We start from the raw sequence: 18,667 nt of genomic DNA, 5'->3' as shown, positions 1-18,667 counted from the left end.
ATATTTTCCTTAAAATGGTGTTTAAAAAATTAATAACTACTTTTATTCTAGCCGAAATAAAGCAAATAAGACAAATATTAGGAAAAAGGAAAAATATTATGAGACATACTGTGAAAATTTCTTGAATCTGTTAAACATCATTTGGCAAATATTTAAAAAGAAAATCAAAGAGGGGCCAATAATTTTGACTTCAACTGTATGTATATATATATATATATATATATATATATATATATATATATATATATATATATATATATATATATATATATATATATATAGGCTATATAAATGTTTAAAATAAACATATAACCCAACAATAGGTTATTATAGCCCCTTCCAAACTATGGGTTATTTCAACCCAATGCATTGGGTTATATCATTTAATCCAATGCATTGGGTTATTTTGATTAAATGTTGTTATTTTTTTCATTTGCTACTAGTACAACTATTAATTTTATAATTATGGCTGGGTAAATAAATAACATATTTTTTTCAAAAAATATTGAAAACGCTTTATTTCCATTACATTTTAGATCCAGACACTTTTGTTAAAATTAATTAAGAATCACAAACGAAGAAGAAACAGAACAAAGCCGACAGTTATAAACTCTGCAAGCAGAAAATCCTGTGTTGATGGAGCAGAATATGGAGCTCTGTGTGCTGTAGAGGCCGTCCAGCAGCTGCTGCAGCTTCACTCAGTGTCCACAGTGTACAATACAGTTTAACCACATCTAAACGCTTCTAAAAGATGGTCTTGGATGGTGAAACAGAAAAAAAACGACACGGAAAGGTAATTTAATAAATAAAATAACTAACAATATTATTGCGCTATAGCTTAAACTTTATAACTCAAAAACATTACGCACGCATAATGCAGCCGTTTTGTGTCAGAAATTCACATTTTTAACCCAACTGCTTAGGTTAATAAATAAATGACCAAATAAAGGTTGAAATAACCCAACAAAGCAGCAAATATGTTCAACTCAACCATTGGGTTAAATAAATAACGTATTTTACAGTGCATATATATATATATATATAAATATATATATATATATATATATATATATATATATATATATATATATATATATATATATATATACACATCTGATTTATGGCAATAAATACAAATCACAGATATAACAAAAAAAGTTAGATTTCACAATGGCCATTTACAACAATTAGAATTACAATTCATTAATTTTCCTTCGACTTACTCATCAGGGGTCGCCACCGCGGAATGAACCACCAACTATTCCAACATATGTTTAGCACAGTAGATGCCCTTCCAGCGGCAACCCAGTACTGGGAAACACCCAAATTCAAAACACCACACTCTGCTCTGCTAAAAGCTCAGATCACTGCGGTCAGAAGCCTACTAACCTCCACACATGCACAAACTGAGATAAAGTTGGTTTTATATCCGCACTTTCAAACTTTCTCCTGAATAATATAATTTCAGAGAAATGTTATTTGCAAATTATAAGTAGTGAAATCATACCAGCAGCCAAATCACTATAAAATACAACCATCACAATAGTGCGCACTGCGCCTTTAAGAGAGGCTAGTCGAAAACTCCGCACACTTGAGTGAGTGAGTGAGTGTCAGTGGACGACAGTAGAGTTGGATGTAAGCGATTAATATTATCGATTAGAAACTGTCGATACGAGCCTCGTTTCAAGCGGAATCCTGCAATACCGGCCACCGCACACACCGTGGCATGGGAAACGGCATTAAAAAGGTAACTCAGATGGACACGGCTGAATTCCCGTCACTGCTGTAACTTTAAGGGGGAATGATCTGCGATGAGGGAAATGAGATGAGAATCAGATCGCTCAACCCTTTAGGTGTTTGTTGGAGATGTTAGACAAAAAACAGCATCAGGATTAGTCTTGGGGATTTTAGCAGATCCTTAAGAATTAAAGTTATCTGGATAAACAAGAGTGAGTCATCAAATCACGTGTCTCGAAGCGCTTACTTTCGATTACGACGAAACTGATGAAAAATCGCACATATTTACAGTTTATTGACTCAAGATCATCTGTAGAAGAGCGCGACATCTTAACGCGCTAGCAACCACATACAACACGCTAGCAAACAAACGCTACTCAGCCTGCTAACCAGTTATAGATATTAACACCCTAGAAACCTTCTGACAACTACTCAAAACACCATAGCAACCAGTTTGTAGTGTACTATAAATCACTAAAGTGCACTTTTGGCAACGGTCCACAACACCCTAGCAACACCATAGCAACATGCTAACAGCCACTGAAAACATCTGCCTAGCATTGTGTTGTCGGTTGTTGCTAGATCGGATGCGGTTGCGAGAATTATTTATATTATTTATAAAATTTCACATTTGTTGTTTTTAATAACGTCTACCCCCACCCAACCTTAAACCAACCTTGAGTAAGTTACTTTAAAAACAGTAGTTGTGCAGAGTATTATTTACATTATCAATTAAACTGCTAAATAAATTGTAATTTTTAACGTCTACCCCCACCCCAACCCTAAACCCAACCGCCACAGTACTATAAAAATATTAATTATAGTTATAGAGTGTCATATATTTGCTGCTATATTGATAAGCATATCACACTTCCGTCCGGCCGCGTATCCCGTCCCGTCTAGTTTACCGCCAAAACATAACTCGACCGTGTGGCTGAACGCCATTTTGGAACTAAAATCTTCTGTTTACATTCTGAGCAGAACTTTATTAGATGTTGAGCCTTATAGTTTATATATTCTGAATTATTAGCCCCCTGTTTATTTTACATTTATTTTAAATTTTAACACTAATATTGCTGAAGGGGGCTAATAATATTGACCTTAAAATGGCTTTAAAACTATTAAGGACTGCTTTTATTCTAGCCGAAATAAAACAAATCAGACTTTCTCCAGAAGAACAAATATTAGAGGAAATACTGTGAAAATTTCCTGAATCTGTTGAACGTCATTTGGAAACATTTGATAAAGAAGATTACCTGCTCTGCTTTAAGATTGTATAATCGTTTGTTTGTTTGTTTGTTTGTTTGTTTGTTTGTTTGTGACTGAGCAGTCCTGCTTGTGTGCTTTCAGGTTCTGCCTGACCTGTACTTGGGTAATTTCAAAGGTAAGAATGCACAACACTACAGTCTTCATAAAGTGTGTGTTTGTGTAAGATGGTAAACGTGTTCATATAAACTCCTGCAGATGCCAGAGATCGTGAGCAGTTGGCCAGAAACAACATCACACACATCCTCTCCATCCACGATACTGCAGCGCCCATATTACAGGTGCACCGCGCAATGCTTCATCATGGAGATTTTTAAGACTGCTAAGCAAGATTATTATTTATTAATTTTATTATTATTATGAGGATTATTATTATTTATGTCATAAACATTATGATTATCATAGTTATCACGATTATTATTGTTATTATTATTATTATTATTATTAATAATAATAATACTAATAATAATAATATGGCATTAATAATAATAATATTATTATCCTTAATTAATGTTATTAATATTGTCATTATTATTACTATTTTTAATGTTAATATCATTAAATATCAATAATTTAATTTTTTAACAATTTTTAATTTAAACACTGTCATACAAATTGAAAAAGGTTAAAAAATTTAGTTTAGCAAAAAATAATACAAGAATTAAAAAAATAAAGTCAAAATTACCAGACATAACCAAACTATATATGTAATTATTAATACGATTAAAGTGATTTTTCTATTTATTTTTATATTTAAAGAAATTAGAAAATGTACCAAGACAACTTTACTATAATAGTTTGGTATATTTATCTTCGGCCCACCACCCTCAATCAAGTTTGGTTTTAGGCCCTTCATCAGAAAAAGTTTGGGCACCCCTGATCTAGACCCTCCAAAAGAATACTTTCCGAACAGAACAAAATATATTATTAATATTAATAACAACAATAATAATAATAATAATTATTATTATTATTTTTAATAAAATTATATAATGTATTTAGAATAATAACATCATTGTTAATATCATTATTATGATGATTATTATTTTAATTTTTATTATTATTATTATTATTATTATTATTATTATTATTATTACCATTACTATTATTAATAACAACTCACCAGCAATGATAAATGTAACATTTAATGTAAATTATTAGTAATATTTTTAAAAACAATAACAATATAATAATAATAATAATAATAATAATTATTATTATTATTAATATTATATTTTTATTACTATTATTAACAATATTATAATTAATAATGATATTAATTATATAATGACTATTATATTTATTATTATTAACAATATAATTAATAATGTCTATTATTATTATTAATATTACTATTATTATTAGTCAGTTCAAGTTTAATTGTATAGCTCTTTTCGCAGTCATTGAATATACATTGAATACACTACAATCATAATCAGTTAAGGTGTGAGTACGGTGGACAGTACAGTTGTCATCCATATACAGAGTTAATCTCCACATGTATGATATAATGCAGTTTTTAAAAAACGGTGATATCAGTTACATTCTATATATTCATTTATTCATTGTGAAAAAAGATATTAAAGCCCATGTCTGTGTTTTAGGAGATGACTTATCTGTGTATCGCAGCAGCAGATTCGCCCACACAGAACCTGTGAGTAGGCCGATGGGCTTCTGATTGCCATGTTTTCTATTAGCAAAGATGCAAATATTTCTCATAAACAGCGTTTATAAGTTCTGCATCCACACATGCTTTATTTACCCTGTCACCTCTCTTCAGTCTGCGTAAAAGACACACTGCAAACTGCAAGCTGTTCTTACTTTGTTGTTTCTAGCCCAACTATTGAAATATCATTAAATCAAGCAGCATTTTTAAACAAGCAAATAATTTTGTTTTGCGGTCTGAATTTTTTTTTTAAACAGGGAAATTAATCTGCCAATGGGGCGAGCAAAATAATCAGATTCAAAGTGAAAACAAGATTATTTTGCTTTGTTTTAAGGAAAAACTCACTTAATTTTCTAAGCATTTTTTATAAAATATCTCCAAAGTCAGCAAAATTCATTCCATTTGTTAAAACACAGAGAAAGTTGAGGCCAAATTAAGCCTCAAAATCACCCCAGAGTGGATGAAAACGACCCAACAGCACACCAGGGTTAAGTCGGCCTGTATAGGAGCATGAGCATGTCTCTGTCCAAAAAGACAGCACATTCCTTTCTGTGTCCGAAATATCTTCGGGGTCAGATTACACACTGACCATTGCTTTGGCCAGATAGGAGAGATCATCTGTGCATTATTTGTTAAATCTAAAATAATTACAGTGGGGGAAATGAGTATTGAACATGTCAACATTTTTCCTTAGAAAACATCTTTCTAAAGGTGCTGTTGACTTGAAATTTCCCCCAGATGTTGGGAACAACCAAAGAAATCCATATACTGTATGTGCAAAGAATTACTTTACAAATAAGGTTCAGTGTGATAAATGAAACGACAATAAGAAAAGTGTTGAACACATGAAGAAAGAAGGTGTAGAATGGCAGTGAAAGCCCAGACAGCAGCTGAAATCTCAGTAGTTCTTCAGCAAGCCTCTGCACTTCCTCAGTGTAAATGAAGATCAGCTGCCTTAGTCCAACATCTACATTAGCAGGAGGATGAAGATGAAGCATTTCAGCAGGACAATGATCCAAAACATAGCCAAGGAGACTCTCAGATGCTTTCAGAGAAAGAAAATCAAGCTGTAGAATGTCCCAGCCAATCACCTGATCCCAATCCAATAGAGAATACAGAATAAAGCTCAGATTTGATAGACGAGACCCATTGAAGCATCAAGATTTAGACACTGTGAGAAACGTGCGTGAAGAAAGGGAGGTGTGGAATCATTTTACAAGATGACTCTATTTGGAAAGAATTTCTAATTTTCTAAAAAAAAAAAAAAATCTACAAAATTATGCAAAAAAAAAAAAAAAGAAAAGAACTAAAGAAGAAATGAAAACAACCTTTTACATAAACAAAAAATTACATAAACAAAACTTTATGGTTTTCAGTTGGACTTTACCAGTAGTGAAGTATAGAAATGTAAGAATCAAATGTAAAACAACACTGAATAGTGTTTCTTTTATCGTATTAAATAATTAAATACAATCAATCTTCATTAAAGCTGCAAACTTTATAATTTCTTGTGCCGAAATGGCCTAAGTTCTCTTGAAATCTTACAGTCACAGGCCTTAAAAAAACACATACACATAAAAGGCTTTCATACTATTGAATTAGAGTTAAACTTTGCGCAGGTTCTGAACTTTTCTTGTTAATTAGAATCTGCATTTAACATTGCAGATCATGTGATGTGACTATTGCAGATTCACACTTCACAATATCAATGCTAAAGAGATCCAGCCCTGGTTTTTATCCACAGAATGAAACTCCCCACACACCCAGAACTCATTAAGAGAATAAGCACAACCCTGTTAGACCATGCGCAGAGCACACAGACCGTTTTTTTCATCCTTAAAATAGCAGATATATATTCAGACATGACCTTAGTGCTTTTGCATCATCTGCATTAGACTTTTTGCGCTTAAATCATTAAAATAGAGCCTCATCTCCTCAGTGTTTGCTTGGTTGGTGCGCAGATTATTTTGTTTACTTTTTATGCTCATTGTGAAATATATATATATAAAACACACACACATATATTATGTCAAAACAAGCTTTTAATTTGCATGTTATTAATCTTTGCCTAGCTCTATAAATTATATGCATTTATTATATATTTGGGGTTTGAATGCATGTCTGTTACATGCTATTAAAGGGATAGTTCATCCTCTTGCGCCGTTCGCTTTAGACTTTGTGCTTATACTGTTAAAATAGAGCCTCATCTTCTCAGTGTTTGTGTTGACGGTGTGCACATTAAATGTTTTTATGCACATAATGAAACTCCCTTTTTTATGCAAACCCCTCCCTCTTTTCACACGGGACACTCCCACCTCAGCACACCCCTTTTCCTTGCTTTTTTTCTTATAGGATGTGTGAAAACATGAGAAAGGGGTTTTGTGACCCTTTTATGCCATATCAAACCAGTTACACCCTCCAGTACACATGCATTTACTCACACACAATTCCTAATAGGAATGTAAGATGACTTAAGATGACTCTAATAAGCACAACCCTATTAGATTATGCGCTGGACACACAGACTGTTTTTCCCCTCCTTAAAATAGCAAAAGTAGATTCAGACATGCCGTTAGTGCTTTTGCATCATCTGCTTTTGTCGTTTTGAGCTTAAATCATTCAAATAGAGCCTCATCTCCTCAGCGTTTGCTTTGGCGGTGTGCAAATTGCTTTATTTTTTGGTTTTATGCACATAATGAAGCTCATAATACACACATGTCTATATATACTGTATATAGTATGTCAAAACAAACTTTTATTTTGAATGCAACAACTCTTATGCACTTATTGCAGGGTTGGGGTTTCAAGGTAGGTTATTTACATGTAATTATGCATAAATTATTGTAATTGTTATAGTAAGTGCATGGAACATGTGTAACTACATCAGCTATAAAGGGATAATTCACCAAAAAATGAAAATACACACACCCTTAGAGCTGTTGTGCCGTTCGCTTTAGACTTTGTGCTTATACTGTTAAAATAGAGCCTCATCTTCTCAGTGTTTGTGTTGACGGTGTGCAAATTAACTGTTTCTATGCACATAATGGAACTCCCCTTTTTATGCAAACCACTCCCTCTTTTCACACAGGACACTCCCACCTAAACACACCCCTTTTCCTTGCTTTTTTTTTTAATAAGATGTGTGAAAACATGAGAAGGGGGTTTCATGACCCTTTAATGCCATATCAAACCAGTTACACCCTCCAGTGCACATGCATTTACTCACACACAAACTCACACACTCACACACACTTCCTCTTGTGGCCCTCTAGTGCAGGAAGGAAGTCGTGATCTGGGTTGTGCAGTGATGCTTCGGTCTCACTACGCCTTTATTTATATCCCCCTCAGCATCGGCCTCTCGATCCTGCGAAACCCGGCCATGCGTAATGTGAAACTGACCCTCTCTAACCAAACTGGACCAGCCCAGCCCTTTCTCATCCTGGTCCTGTCAGAACGATGGATGTTCTGGAGGAAACACTACCGTGCATGTCAAAAACAGCACCGTACCTGTCAAATAACATAAGAAAATACCAAACCACAGTCCGCTTTCTGGAGCTCGCCCTGATCTGGGCTGTTTCAAACTTGAAATGCTTAAATTATTTTAAAAAATGTCCTCATTGTTTACTCCAATAGTGCTTATAAGCCTTTAGTTGAAGAATTATCAGCCCTCCTGAATATTCCTGTTTAACGGAAAGAAGATTTTCTCATTTCTAATCATAATAGCTTTAATAACTCATCTCCAATAACTGATTTCTTTTCTCTTTTCCATGATGACAGCACATAATATTCTTCAAGACACAAGTGTTCAGCTTAAAGTGACATGTAAAGGCTTCACTAGGGTAATCAGGGTAAAGTTAAGGTAATTAGGCAAGTCATTGTATAACAGTGGTTTGTTCTGGAGACAATCCAACACTAATATTGCTGAAGGGGGTGAATAATATTGACCTTAAAATGCAGGGTTCAACGCTAAGGATTTTTTCTACTGGCCCGATCGGACAAGTGGTTCAGATTTTTACTTGCCCTGCCAATATTTTCACTGGCCCCACCAATAAAAAAGAGCTATTTCTTAGCCACAAATGACAAAAAAGTGTCAAAATGTTTGTATATCTAGAATATAAATGTTAAATTTTTTTTAATAAATGTATAATGAGCAAAATTCAAAGTGTTTTGCAAACAAAAGTAGCACAATGTGCAGGTATTTTATTGCGAAACAAAAGATGGCTGCCCTGCCAAACTGACGGCAAACTGTACAAAACATCACTTGATTTTTTTAGTTGTGCTGCACCCTTGTAAATGTCTGCTTCCAAGACGTTAGAAACAAATCTTTTCCATTAGCATCATCGTTTGATGTTGTCGCCATGTTGCTGTCTCTTTGCTGTACTGGTTAATACGGAAAAAAATAACATCACAACATCCAATCAGGTAAAAGGAACCGAGAAGGTCGCATTTGAAGGCTTGAAAACACAAACGGTTTCTCAACTCAAAGGCTGTATTTGCATGCAATTGACAAATAGTCAAAGGCAAATTAAACTTTAGTGACATGGCAGCAGTGGCCCAATCGGGCCAGTAACCATCCTGTCTACTGTCCCAAGCATCTCAATCGCTGGCGCCGGGCCATCGGCCAGTCCTTATTGTTGAGCCCTACAATGGCTTTAAAACAATTAAGAACTGCTTTTATTCTGGCCGAAATAAAACAAATCAGACTTTCTCCAGAAGAACAAATATTAGAGGAAATACTGTGAAAAACTCCTGAATCTGTTCAACATCATTTGGGAAATATTTGTGTGAAACTCAGGATTTTATACAGTGTCATATGATTTAATGATTAGTGCTGGGCAGAAATGAATCGTCGAAGTTTGTTTTGATATACTATGTATGTGTGTACTGGGTGTATTTATTATTTTTTTACATCCACCAAAAGACAGAAGATATGAGTATTTGTATCGTGCACTATAAAATGCGTTCCACACAATGGATTTGTGTTGAGACAACATGAAGGAATTAAGTTAACATTTTAGTTTATACAAATTTAAGTCAATTGAACATGGAATAATTAAGTTGTCCTTCACAAAAAAATCAGGAATTGTGTTGTTTCAGCTCATTCTTGTGTGGAGTTTGCATGTTCTTCCTGTGTTGGCGTGGGTTTCCTCTGGGTGCTCCGGTTTCCCCCACAGTCCAAACACATGCGCTACAGGGGAATTGGGTAGGCTGAATTGTCCATAGTGTATGAGTGTGAATGAGTGTGTATGGATGTTTTCCAAAGATGGGTTGAGGCTAGAAGTGCATCCGCTGTGTAAAACATATGCTGGAATAGTTGGCGGTTCATTCCGCTGTGGTGACCCCTGATTAATAACGGAATAAGCCGAAGGAAATTAAATAAATAAATGAATGAATGAATGGTTAAAAATTCTGCAGATTTCCCATGTGGGTCTTTTTATGATTAATTTGAAGTGTGCAGATGACGGTGTTAGCCTTAATTTTTATATTTAGTAACCCAAATCTGGCTCAGCTTGAGCACGGAGATATTAGAGAATATCTGAGTATCAGTTTAAAGCCTAAATAAAGCCGGCAGTAAATCTTCTCTGCAGTGAGAATCTGCATCTGGAAAACCTCTCGTACAGCAGACGTCTCGTAATTCTCTGTTTATATTTACGGTAGTGACCTTCTGACACTGGAGGAACAGAGCAGTCATAGTGAGAATGAAGAGCTTTAGCAAAAGAACTGAAACCGTACAACAGTGGCCTTAAAAGTGACCTATTATGCCCCTGTTTACAAGATATTAAATAAGTCTCTGACGTCTCTAGAGTATATAGTGAAGTTTCAGCTGAAAATAGCACACAGATAATGTTCTCCAGCTCTCTAAAAACTGACCCTTTAGGTTTTGATTCTAATTTTTGGTGACTGTCGCTTTAAATGCAAATGAGATTGTGCTCTTTTCTGAAGAGGGCGGAGCCATTAATGCCTATGCATCACTGTAGTGACAGATTCAAAACAGGACTGATGTTATCTGTGTGAATACATGTGTGTATACATAAAGCTTTAAGCTTATTCTGAGAGATATACATTGTTTATTTACTGATAATGTGTTTTTACATGATTGTAGCTCTTAACTTTCATTAAAGAGCCCCTATTATGCATTAATAAAGGTCATTTTTGGTTTTGGGGGTCTCCAACAACAGGCTGATCTGCATGCAAGGTCAAAAAACACTTTCGCTGTCTCATAACAGGCTCTTAAAAAGTCTTACATTTCAAAAACAAAAATTTTAAGCCTTTAAAAAGTCTTTAATTCACATAGATATTGTGTTGTAGGTCTTCAATCATTTTAAACTGGTCTTACTTTTTAAAAGACACCCAACCAATCACCAACAATCCATCTAAGTAATGTTTTTATAGATACATTTTTCAGCTTTTTATTGCAAGGAGATACAATTCTCAACCCGTTAGACGCTTCTACAATAAATTCCCTTATTAAATTCTCTAATCTGTAAAAGTAAACGAAAATCATTTACAAAGTTCCTCATGATAATAACAGCAATAGATTCCTTTACATCAGGGGTGTCCAGACTCGGTCCTGGAGGGCCGCTGTCCTGCAAAGTTTAGTTCCAGCCCCAATCAGACACACCTGGGCTTGCTAATCAAGCTTTAGGCTTTCTAGAAGCGTCCTTGCAGGTGTGTTGAAGCAAGCTAGAGCTAAAATCTGCAGGACGCCGGCCCTCCAGGACTGTGTTTGGACACCCCTGCTTTACATGATCTTCCATTTACACAAAACCTATTTGCAGACGTAAGGGTGAGTGTGGGTCTTCCAAACAGACCATGACCCTAAGCACACTGCCAAATGAGTTCAAATGTGCTTTAAGGACAACAGATTGAATGTTTTGGAGTGGCCATCACAAAGCCCTGATCTCAATCCTATAGAGAATGTGTTGGGAGAGTTGAAAAAGCTTGTGCGAGCAAGACAGCCTACAAATCTGACTCAGTTACAGCAATTCTGTCAGGAGGAATGGGCCAACACTCTTGCAAACTACTGTGAGAAGCTTGTGGAAGGAGACCCAAAACATCTGACTAAAGTTCTACAGTTTAAAAGTAAAGCCAAAAAATACCAAGGAAAAATGTGTGTAAACTTTTGACTGTCTAGAAATTCATAAAAAATTCTCAAAAAATAAAAAAATCTCTGATTATTTTGGCATTTAGTAAATGTAAATCATGTAGGTAATCCTAACGGACCTAAAATATTATACGTTTAGTGTGATTTACCATCAGACATTTTTAAAAAATGGTTATGTTCCTTTTTTTAGAGTGTGTAAACCTCTGGTTTCAATACTATATAACAAAAAAAATTAAATTAATTAAATAATATATGAAATAATTAAATAAAAATTTCCAATGTGATGCAGCCCTAAACTAAAGTATGAGGAGACGACAATAATAAAATCTTTGATCCATTTAGGTGGAAGAGACAAACTTTAAGCTTTAGATCAGGGGCGTCCAAACTTTTTCTTATAAAGGGCCAAAAACCAAACTTGAGTAAGGACTGTGGGTCAAAGAACCGTATTACATTAAATTTGCCATGTGTAATTTTCCTAATTGATTTGCTAATAATTAAAAAATAACCAAAAAACGTTGCTTTAAAACATACTAATTATTGATGCAGTACAATATTTAATGTTTTATAATGAACTTATTACAGTAGAAACATAAACAATCCCATTTATAACACAATGGAGCTCAATGCTGAGTACACTAGTCGAGCTGCTCCTGCCTTTGCCATGACTTGTGGATTGTCCTCTATCTGTCAAGTGGCAGTATTTACATTTTAAAAGTCTGATTCATTTACAACATTTAATTTGAGTTGGCTTTTTTCTAGCTCCTCAATTAAAGAAACTAAAGGTTATGCTGAATTTGCCCTATTCAACTCCCTATCATTCTCCCTCTCTTTTCAGATAGGATGGCGGGCCAAACCAAAGGTCACCATGAGCCAACTTTGGCCCACTGGCCCTACTTTAGGCATCTCTGCTTTAGATGTTTATGTCTTCTAAATGTGAATTTCGTCTCTGTTTTTGGAGCACACTAGATATCACGCACTGCAATTACCGTCTAATTAACTGCATGGCATTTTCTGTTTGTTTCTCCACAGCATCCAGCACTTTAGGCAGAGCATTGCGTTCATTCACCAATCTCGACTGAAAGGGGAAGGCTGTCTAGTTCACTGGTAAGCGAGCAGCTCATGCACATTATACTGTAAATAAGCTGATATTATTAGTAGACCCATGCACCAGAGACGACTCTAGTATAAGAGGAACCTACAAGCCGAGATACCAACTCTAATCGAGCGCAGTGTGACAATGTGAACAGCTGATAACTAGGTGTCAAGGGGAGGAGGGGAGCTATTTATGAACTTCCTAAAATATCAGTAAACACTGGCCTTTGATGCGAGAATAGAATACAGCGTGCTTTCATTCTGTTGAGGTCTGGAGAGTTTCTTCCTCGCGCTGCTTATTCGATATACTCGTGTGGTATTATCGACATTATCAATGTGTGGGTTAGGGTAAAGCACAGACTATAGAATGCACAATACATTGCACAGCACCAGACACAAGACTAAAACGTGCACACAATATACAGTTGAAGTCAATAATTATTATTTCAGGAATTTTCCACAGTATTTCCTCTTAATATTTGTTCTTCTGGAGCAAGTCTTATTTGTTTTATTTCGGCTAGCATAAAAGCAGTTCTTAGTTATTTAAAAATCATTTTAAGGGCAATATTATTAGTCCCCTTGTTTTGGATTGTCTTACAGCCGTGGTCCTCAACCACTGGTCTGTGGATCAATCGGTACTGAGCCGTAGGGTTGGGACGATAGATGATGCCAATAGACAACACAATGCTGAGCCGGCATCGCCGATTCTCCGCCCCGCCACGTCGCAAACCCTCTCGCGAAAAATACACACTCAGGCCCCGTTTACACTAATATGTCTTAGTATTAAAATGCCATTGTAGAACGAAAATGATCCACACCGTGTTTTACCTAGCATTTCTGAACAGCCCTCCGTCTGCTGAAAATGCACATCACGTGACCACACACACATATCCACACACTGTCATGCGCTCCTCTGAGCTCCAGAGAGCAGTGCACGTCGGACAGTTTATGACGGATGTACCGCTGGATCGCGTCTCACTATAGTTGTTATCACTAAATGTGATATTCAGAAGTCTTCAGGAAGCTCTCTATGCATTAGCGGGACTCATAATGCCCGCAAACGAGTGATAATCTCCCGGAAATCGCACGTCTCCCGCCCGGTCCTCAAATAAGTCGTGCAACCTTCTCTCCCCCGGATCCCTCCTCACTCTTCAGACACGTCGCGTGCACTCTGTCAAACACCCCCCCCCCTTATTTTATTCACATGATGCCGAAGCCATCATCCATCGCGATGTTTCACATTAGACATCGTACGATGCCAAATTGGTCGACATCGCCCAACCCTACCGGGCGCACAAGAAATCATAAATTATTTCTGTTTTATTTATTATCAGTCTGAAGGGTCTTATATTTTGAAAAATGTTTTATTTTGAAAAATGGCCGTATTCTCTCGCTTACATCTCATACTGTGTTCACATCAGATGCGGAAGGAGCGTCAAGCGTGAGTGATTTACGTGTTAAGTCAATGCAATCATGCAAAAACATATCCTGCAGCACAATACGCACGAATGGCGTGATATGCACAAATGGCGTGCCGCGAATTGAGTGTTTGGCGTGCTTAACGCGTGTTTCGCGTGAATCGCTCGAGTTTAAAAATCTGAATTTAAGTGAACATTCGCGCCGCATTAACCAATCAGGAGCTTGCTCTTATGGGGGCGTGATTGTGACCTATCGCCTGTTGTTTGGTGTCCCAGCGGAAATCCTCAAGCCGACACCGACAACAGTTCATTAAACTGGGCTGGGCTCAGTCAGAAGCACTGCTGAAAGCCTCCGTCATCCAGCTTCAGTTTCTGGAGGAGTTTATGAGCTCACAGAGCTGCTGCACCTCTGAAAGCATGTAGTGGACTCAGACACGACCCTAAACGTATCGACGCTGTTTTTCAGTCTTCATAAAACACATAAACACAGCTTTTCTCTCAATGAAATCCCTGTTAGCCATTTAGCAACGAAGCTAGAGTCACCGGGCAGACAGAAGCCCTGCCCATCACGCAAATCCGTGTCTGTTCTGAAGTGCATTTGACTCGCGAATGAAGCGAGTAAACTCAAATGTTCATGCAGCTATTTACGCGCGAATAGCATAATTTATATATATTTTTAATCCAGAAATAAAGCTTGTATCAGAGTCACAGCAATGTTATGTCAGCATGTTCCTCTGAGAAATCGGTTGATGGTGGCCCCGACGCCACCCGCTCTTCGTGAGCTCATAAGGTGACCGGTCTGCAGTGATTAAAAGGACCACTGGTCTACCGAACAAACGACTTGCCTAATTACCCTAATTTTACCCTAATTACTCTAGTGAAGCCTTTAAATGTCACTAGTCTAGTCTAATATTATGTGCTGTCATCATGGAGAAGATAAAATAAATCAGTTATCAGAGATGAGTTATTAAAACTATTATGACTAGAAATGAGAACATCTTTCCTTTAAACTAAAATTGGAAAAAAGCCAATAATTCTGCTTCTAGCATTCACATGTGTCCTGATTGGTCAATTTTGTACAATGCCTGCATGTTATTGGTCAATCTGCTCATCAGTAATGTCCTCGCTGGTTCAGTTTGGCAGGAGTTTCCCGTAGCGTGACGCTGGTGGTGGCCTACATCATGACCGTCACCACGCTGGGCTGGCAGGAGGCTCTGGCTGCGGTGAAGATAGCGAGACCTTGTGCTTCACCAAACACCGGCTTCCAGAACCAACTGCAGGAGTTTCAGACTGGAGAACTACAGCAGGTCAATTCAGCGTCTCCACAGTTACACTACAAAGCATGCTCGTTTCCAGTCCAAATATCGAATTATCCTTAAATCAAGAGGCTTTTTTATTTTATTTTGGTCAAGTACAACATATTTTACTGTTTTAAGTCGTCAAATATGAGTGACTTTTTGTTTAAGAAGCACTATATAAATGTACGGAATTATTATTATTATTATAAATATTAATAAAAATCAGATTACAACTACAATAGCCCCTTTCACACAGTGATACCGGTAAATATCCGGAAAATTTCCGGAACGACTTTACCGGTATATTCAAAAAAGCGTTGTTCACACAGGCGAGGACGTTACGGAATTTTTCCGGAAAAGAGCATTCACACATCCAAAATGCTGGTAAATTCTGACATCATTAACCAGAAATGAGCTCTAAACGGCTGCGCTTGTGTTTGTAAACATTTGACTACATCACAAACTCTGTGGATGATCAGTATTGAGTACAACTCTAATGAAAACATATAGAGGAACATTTTCGCATGTCGAGATGTTCATGATATGTGTGTGCTGGCGCTATGGGCGCTCACGGGAAGCAAAGCTTGAAGGTAAACAAACAACGGCTTATCATAAACATTTTATCGATAATTAATTACACAGTTGGCATTAAGAAGGAACATAGAAACGTTATCTGACTAACATCTAGCAGCTAAAGGTGTCTGGGAAAATATTCAAAGGCTTTTATTCTCATGAACCGCGCGCACGTGAATGCGTCTGACTGTTCTGATTAGTGGACGTGTCACGTCAGCACGTTCTAGACGTGTACGCGCTCTTTCCGGCAATCTTCCTTCTGCATTCACACAGCGCAGCATTCCGGCAAATTACCGGTAATGTTACAACTTCTCTCTCCGGAAAATAGCCAGAACGAATTTACCGATATTTTCAAAAAGGACCTGTTCACACATACAACCTTTCCGGAAAATTGCCAGCAAAGGTCTGTATGTGTGAAAGGGGCTAAAGTTAATGCTATTGGGCATTAACTAATATATTAACACCAGCTACGCACACTTCTTTTGTTTAGTTAAATTAATGAAATGAACACCACTGCAAAAATACAATCTGAATATTCTTCGAAAGCACACTAAACGTTTAAATAATAAATACATTAATTCATTCATGGCATTTTGAACTACCAATGTCAATAGTGTGCATGCTCATTATCAGAATGCGCACAAACACACACACACCTCTGCATGCTTTATGTGCAGTGTTTGCATTGTTGACTGTTTTAACTGTACAGATAAGCAGTAAAAGAGGAAATGTGTTTACAAATAAGTGACTTTAAGGGTTACAGAAACTATAATGATGCTGTATTTGATAATGTATTGCTATTCCTATATTTAATGTGTGTGTGTGTGTGTGTGTTTAGTTCAGAGAGTGGCTGAAGGAGGAGTACAAGGAAAACCCTTTTAATGATGAGGAGGACATTCGCAATTTGCTGACAAAAGCATCGACGGAGGAGGACGCAGATCTGCAGAACAACTAAGACACACACACACACACACACACATTCCTCTCTGCTGGTTATGGCGAAGCACTGTTTAACTTATCCACACTTTTTTGTAAATAAGACATATGCAAGGTTTTAATGTTTACTACTGAAGCGATGTTAAAGGGTCAGTTCACCCAGAAATGAGCATTCTGTCATCGTTTACTCTCCCTTTCTTTCTTCGGTTGAACACCAAGATGCTTTGAAGAATGTTTGAAAACTGTAACCATTGACTTTTTGTCTGCTATGGAAGCCAATGGTTACCGGTTTTCAGCTTGTTGTTCAAGAGAATGGTTTAAGGGAGAGTAGATCGAGAGTAACTTCAGATTTTGGGGTGAGCTGGCTGTTTAAAGGGAGTTTTAGTTGTTCGGTATTTACAGGTGTGTTATTATAAAAGGATTTATACTGACTGTTTGTATTAAATGTTCATCGTTTATTAAGCAGCATGTTGTTTAATTCATCTTTGGATGACAAATAATATATTTTTAATGAAGCCACAGAGATATTTCTGTTCTGCCGTTGATTGTTAATTCAGCTAAACTCACTACACACTCCAAAGCATTTCTAAATAAATAAAGATATGTTTATGATGTGAGCATTTTAATCCAAATAAGCCTGAAACGACGCAATGTTTTATACATTAAACAGATTCATTTATTAAATATAATCTATGTTAAATCATGTGTTATATGAAATGTACACTCACTGGCCACTTTATTAGGTACACCTGTCCTACTGCTCGTAATCGCAAATTTCTAATCAGCCAATCACATGGCTGCAGCTCACTGCTTATAGGCATGTAGACATGGTCAAGAGGATCTGCTGCAGTTCAAAGCGAGCATCAGAATGGGGAACAAAGGGGATTTAAGTGACTTTGAACGTGGCATGGTTGTTGCTGCCAGACGGGCTGCTCTGAGTATTTCAGAAACTGCTGATCTACTGGGATTTTCACACACAACCATCTCTAGGGTTTACAAAGAATGCTCCGACAAAGAGGAAATATCCAGTGAGCGGCAGTTCTGTGGGCGCAAATGCCTTGTTGATGCCACAGGTCAGAGGAGAATGGCCAGACTGGTTCCAGCTGATAGAAAGGCAACAGTAACTCAAATAAGCACTCGCTACAACCGAGCTCTGCAGAAGAGCATCTCTGAACACACAACACGGCCAACCTTGAGGCAGATGGACTACAGCAGCAGAAGAGCACACCGGGTGCCGCTCCTGTCAGCTAAGAACAGGAAACTGAGGCTACAATTCACACAGACTCACCAAAACTGGACAATAGAAGATTGGAGAAACGTTGCTGCTCTGATGAGTCTCCATTTCTGCTGTCGGATGCTCGGGTCAGAATTTGGCCTCAACAACATGAAAGCATGGATCATCCTGCCTTGTATCAGCGGTTCAGGCTGGTGGTGGTGGTGTAATGGTGTGGGGGAGATTTTCTTGGCACATTTTGGGTTCATTAGTACCAATTGAGCATTGTGTCAGTGGCACAGTCTACAGTCTAGTATTGCTGCTGACCATGTCCATCCCTTTATGAGCACAGTGTCTCCATCT

The 18,667-nt window shown here is 37.0% G+C and overlaps 1 protein-coding gene across 5 annotated transcripts; it reads left to right on the top strand.

Moving 5' to 3' along the window:
- The first annotated feature begins 1,587 nt into the window (after positions 1-1,587).
- Positions 1,588-17,703, top strand: dusp22b (dual specificity phosphatase 22b). 5 transcript variants are annotated; one of them, NM_001017742.2, is given in 7 exon segments: positions 1,588-1,747; positions 3,088-3,121; positions 3,202-3,284; positions 4,608-4,657; positions 12,804-12,878; positions 15,420-15,591; positions 16,994-17,703. In NM_001017742.2, coding segments are annotated over 7 exon segments (552 nt in total). In that variant the 5' UTR covers positions 1,588-1,726; the 3' UTR covers positions 17,111-17,703.
- The last annotated feature ends 964 nt before the right edge of the window (positions 17,704-18,667 follow it).

The sequence above is a fragment of the Danio rerio genome, chromosome 2 (assembly GCF_052040795.2).
Source record: "Danio rerio strain M-AB ecotype USA chromosome 2, GRCz13ab, whole genome shotgun sequence".
In the NCBI taxonomy this organism is placed as follows: domain Eukaryota; kingdom Metazoa; phylum Chordata; class Actinopteri; order Cypriniformes; family Danionidae; genus Danio; species Danio rerio.
This window is presented reverse-complemented; position numbering and strand designations above follow the sequence as displayed.

Excerpts from the sequence above, each read along its gene's own strand:
- dusp22b (XM_087238401.1), top strand. The coding sequence starts at position 4,611 with ATGACTTATCTGTGTATCGCAGCAGCAGATTCGCCCACACAGAACCT. Across the intron at positions 4,658-12,803 it reads GATTCGCCCACACAGAACCT|CATCCAGCACTTTAGGCAGA; the intron begins GTGAGTAGGCCG and ends GTTTCTCCACAG. Across the intron at positions 12,879-15,419 it reads GAAGGCTGTCTAGTTCACTG|TTTGGCAGGAGTTTCCCGTA; the intron begins GTAAGCGAGCAG and ends TCGCTGGTTCAG.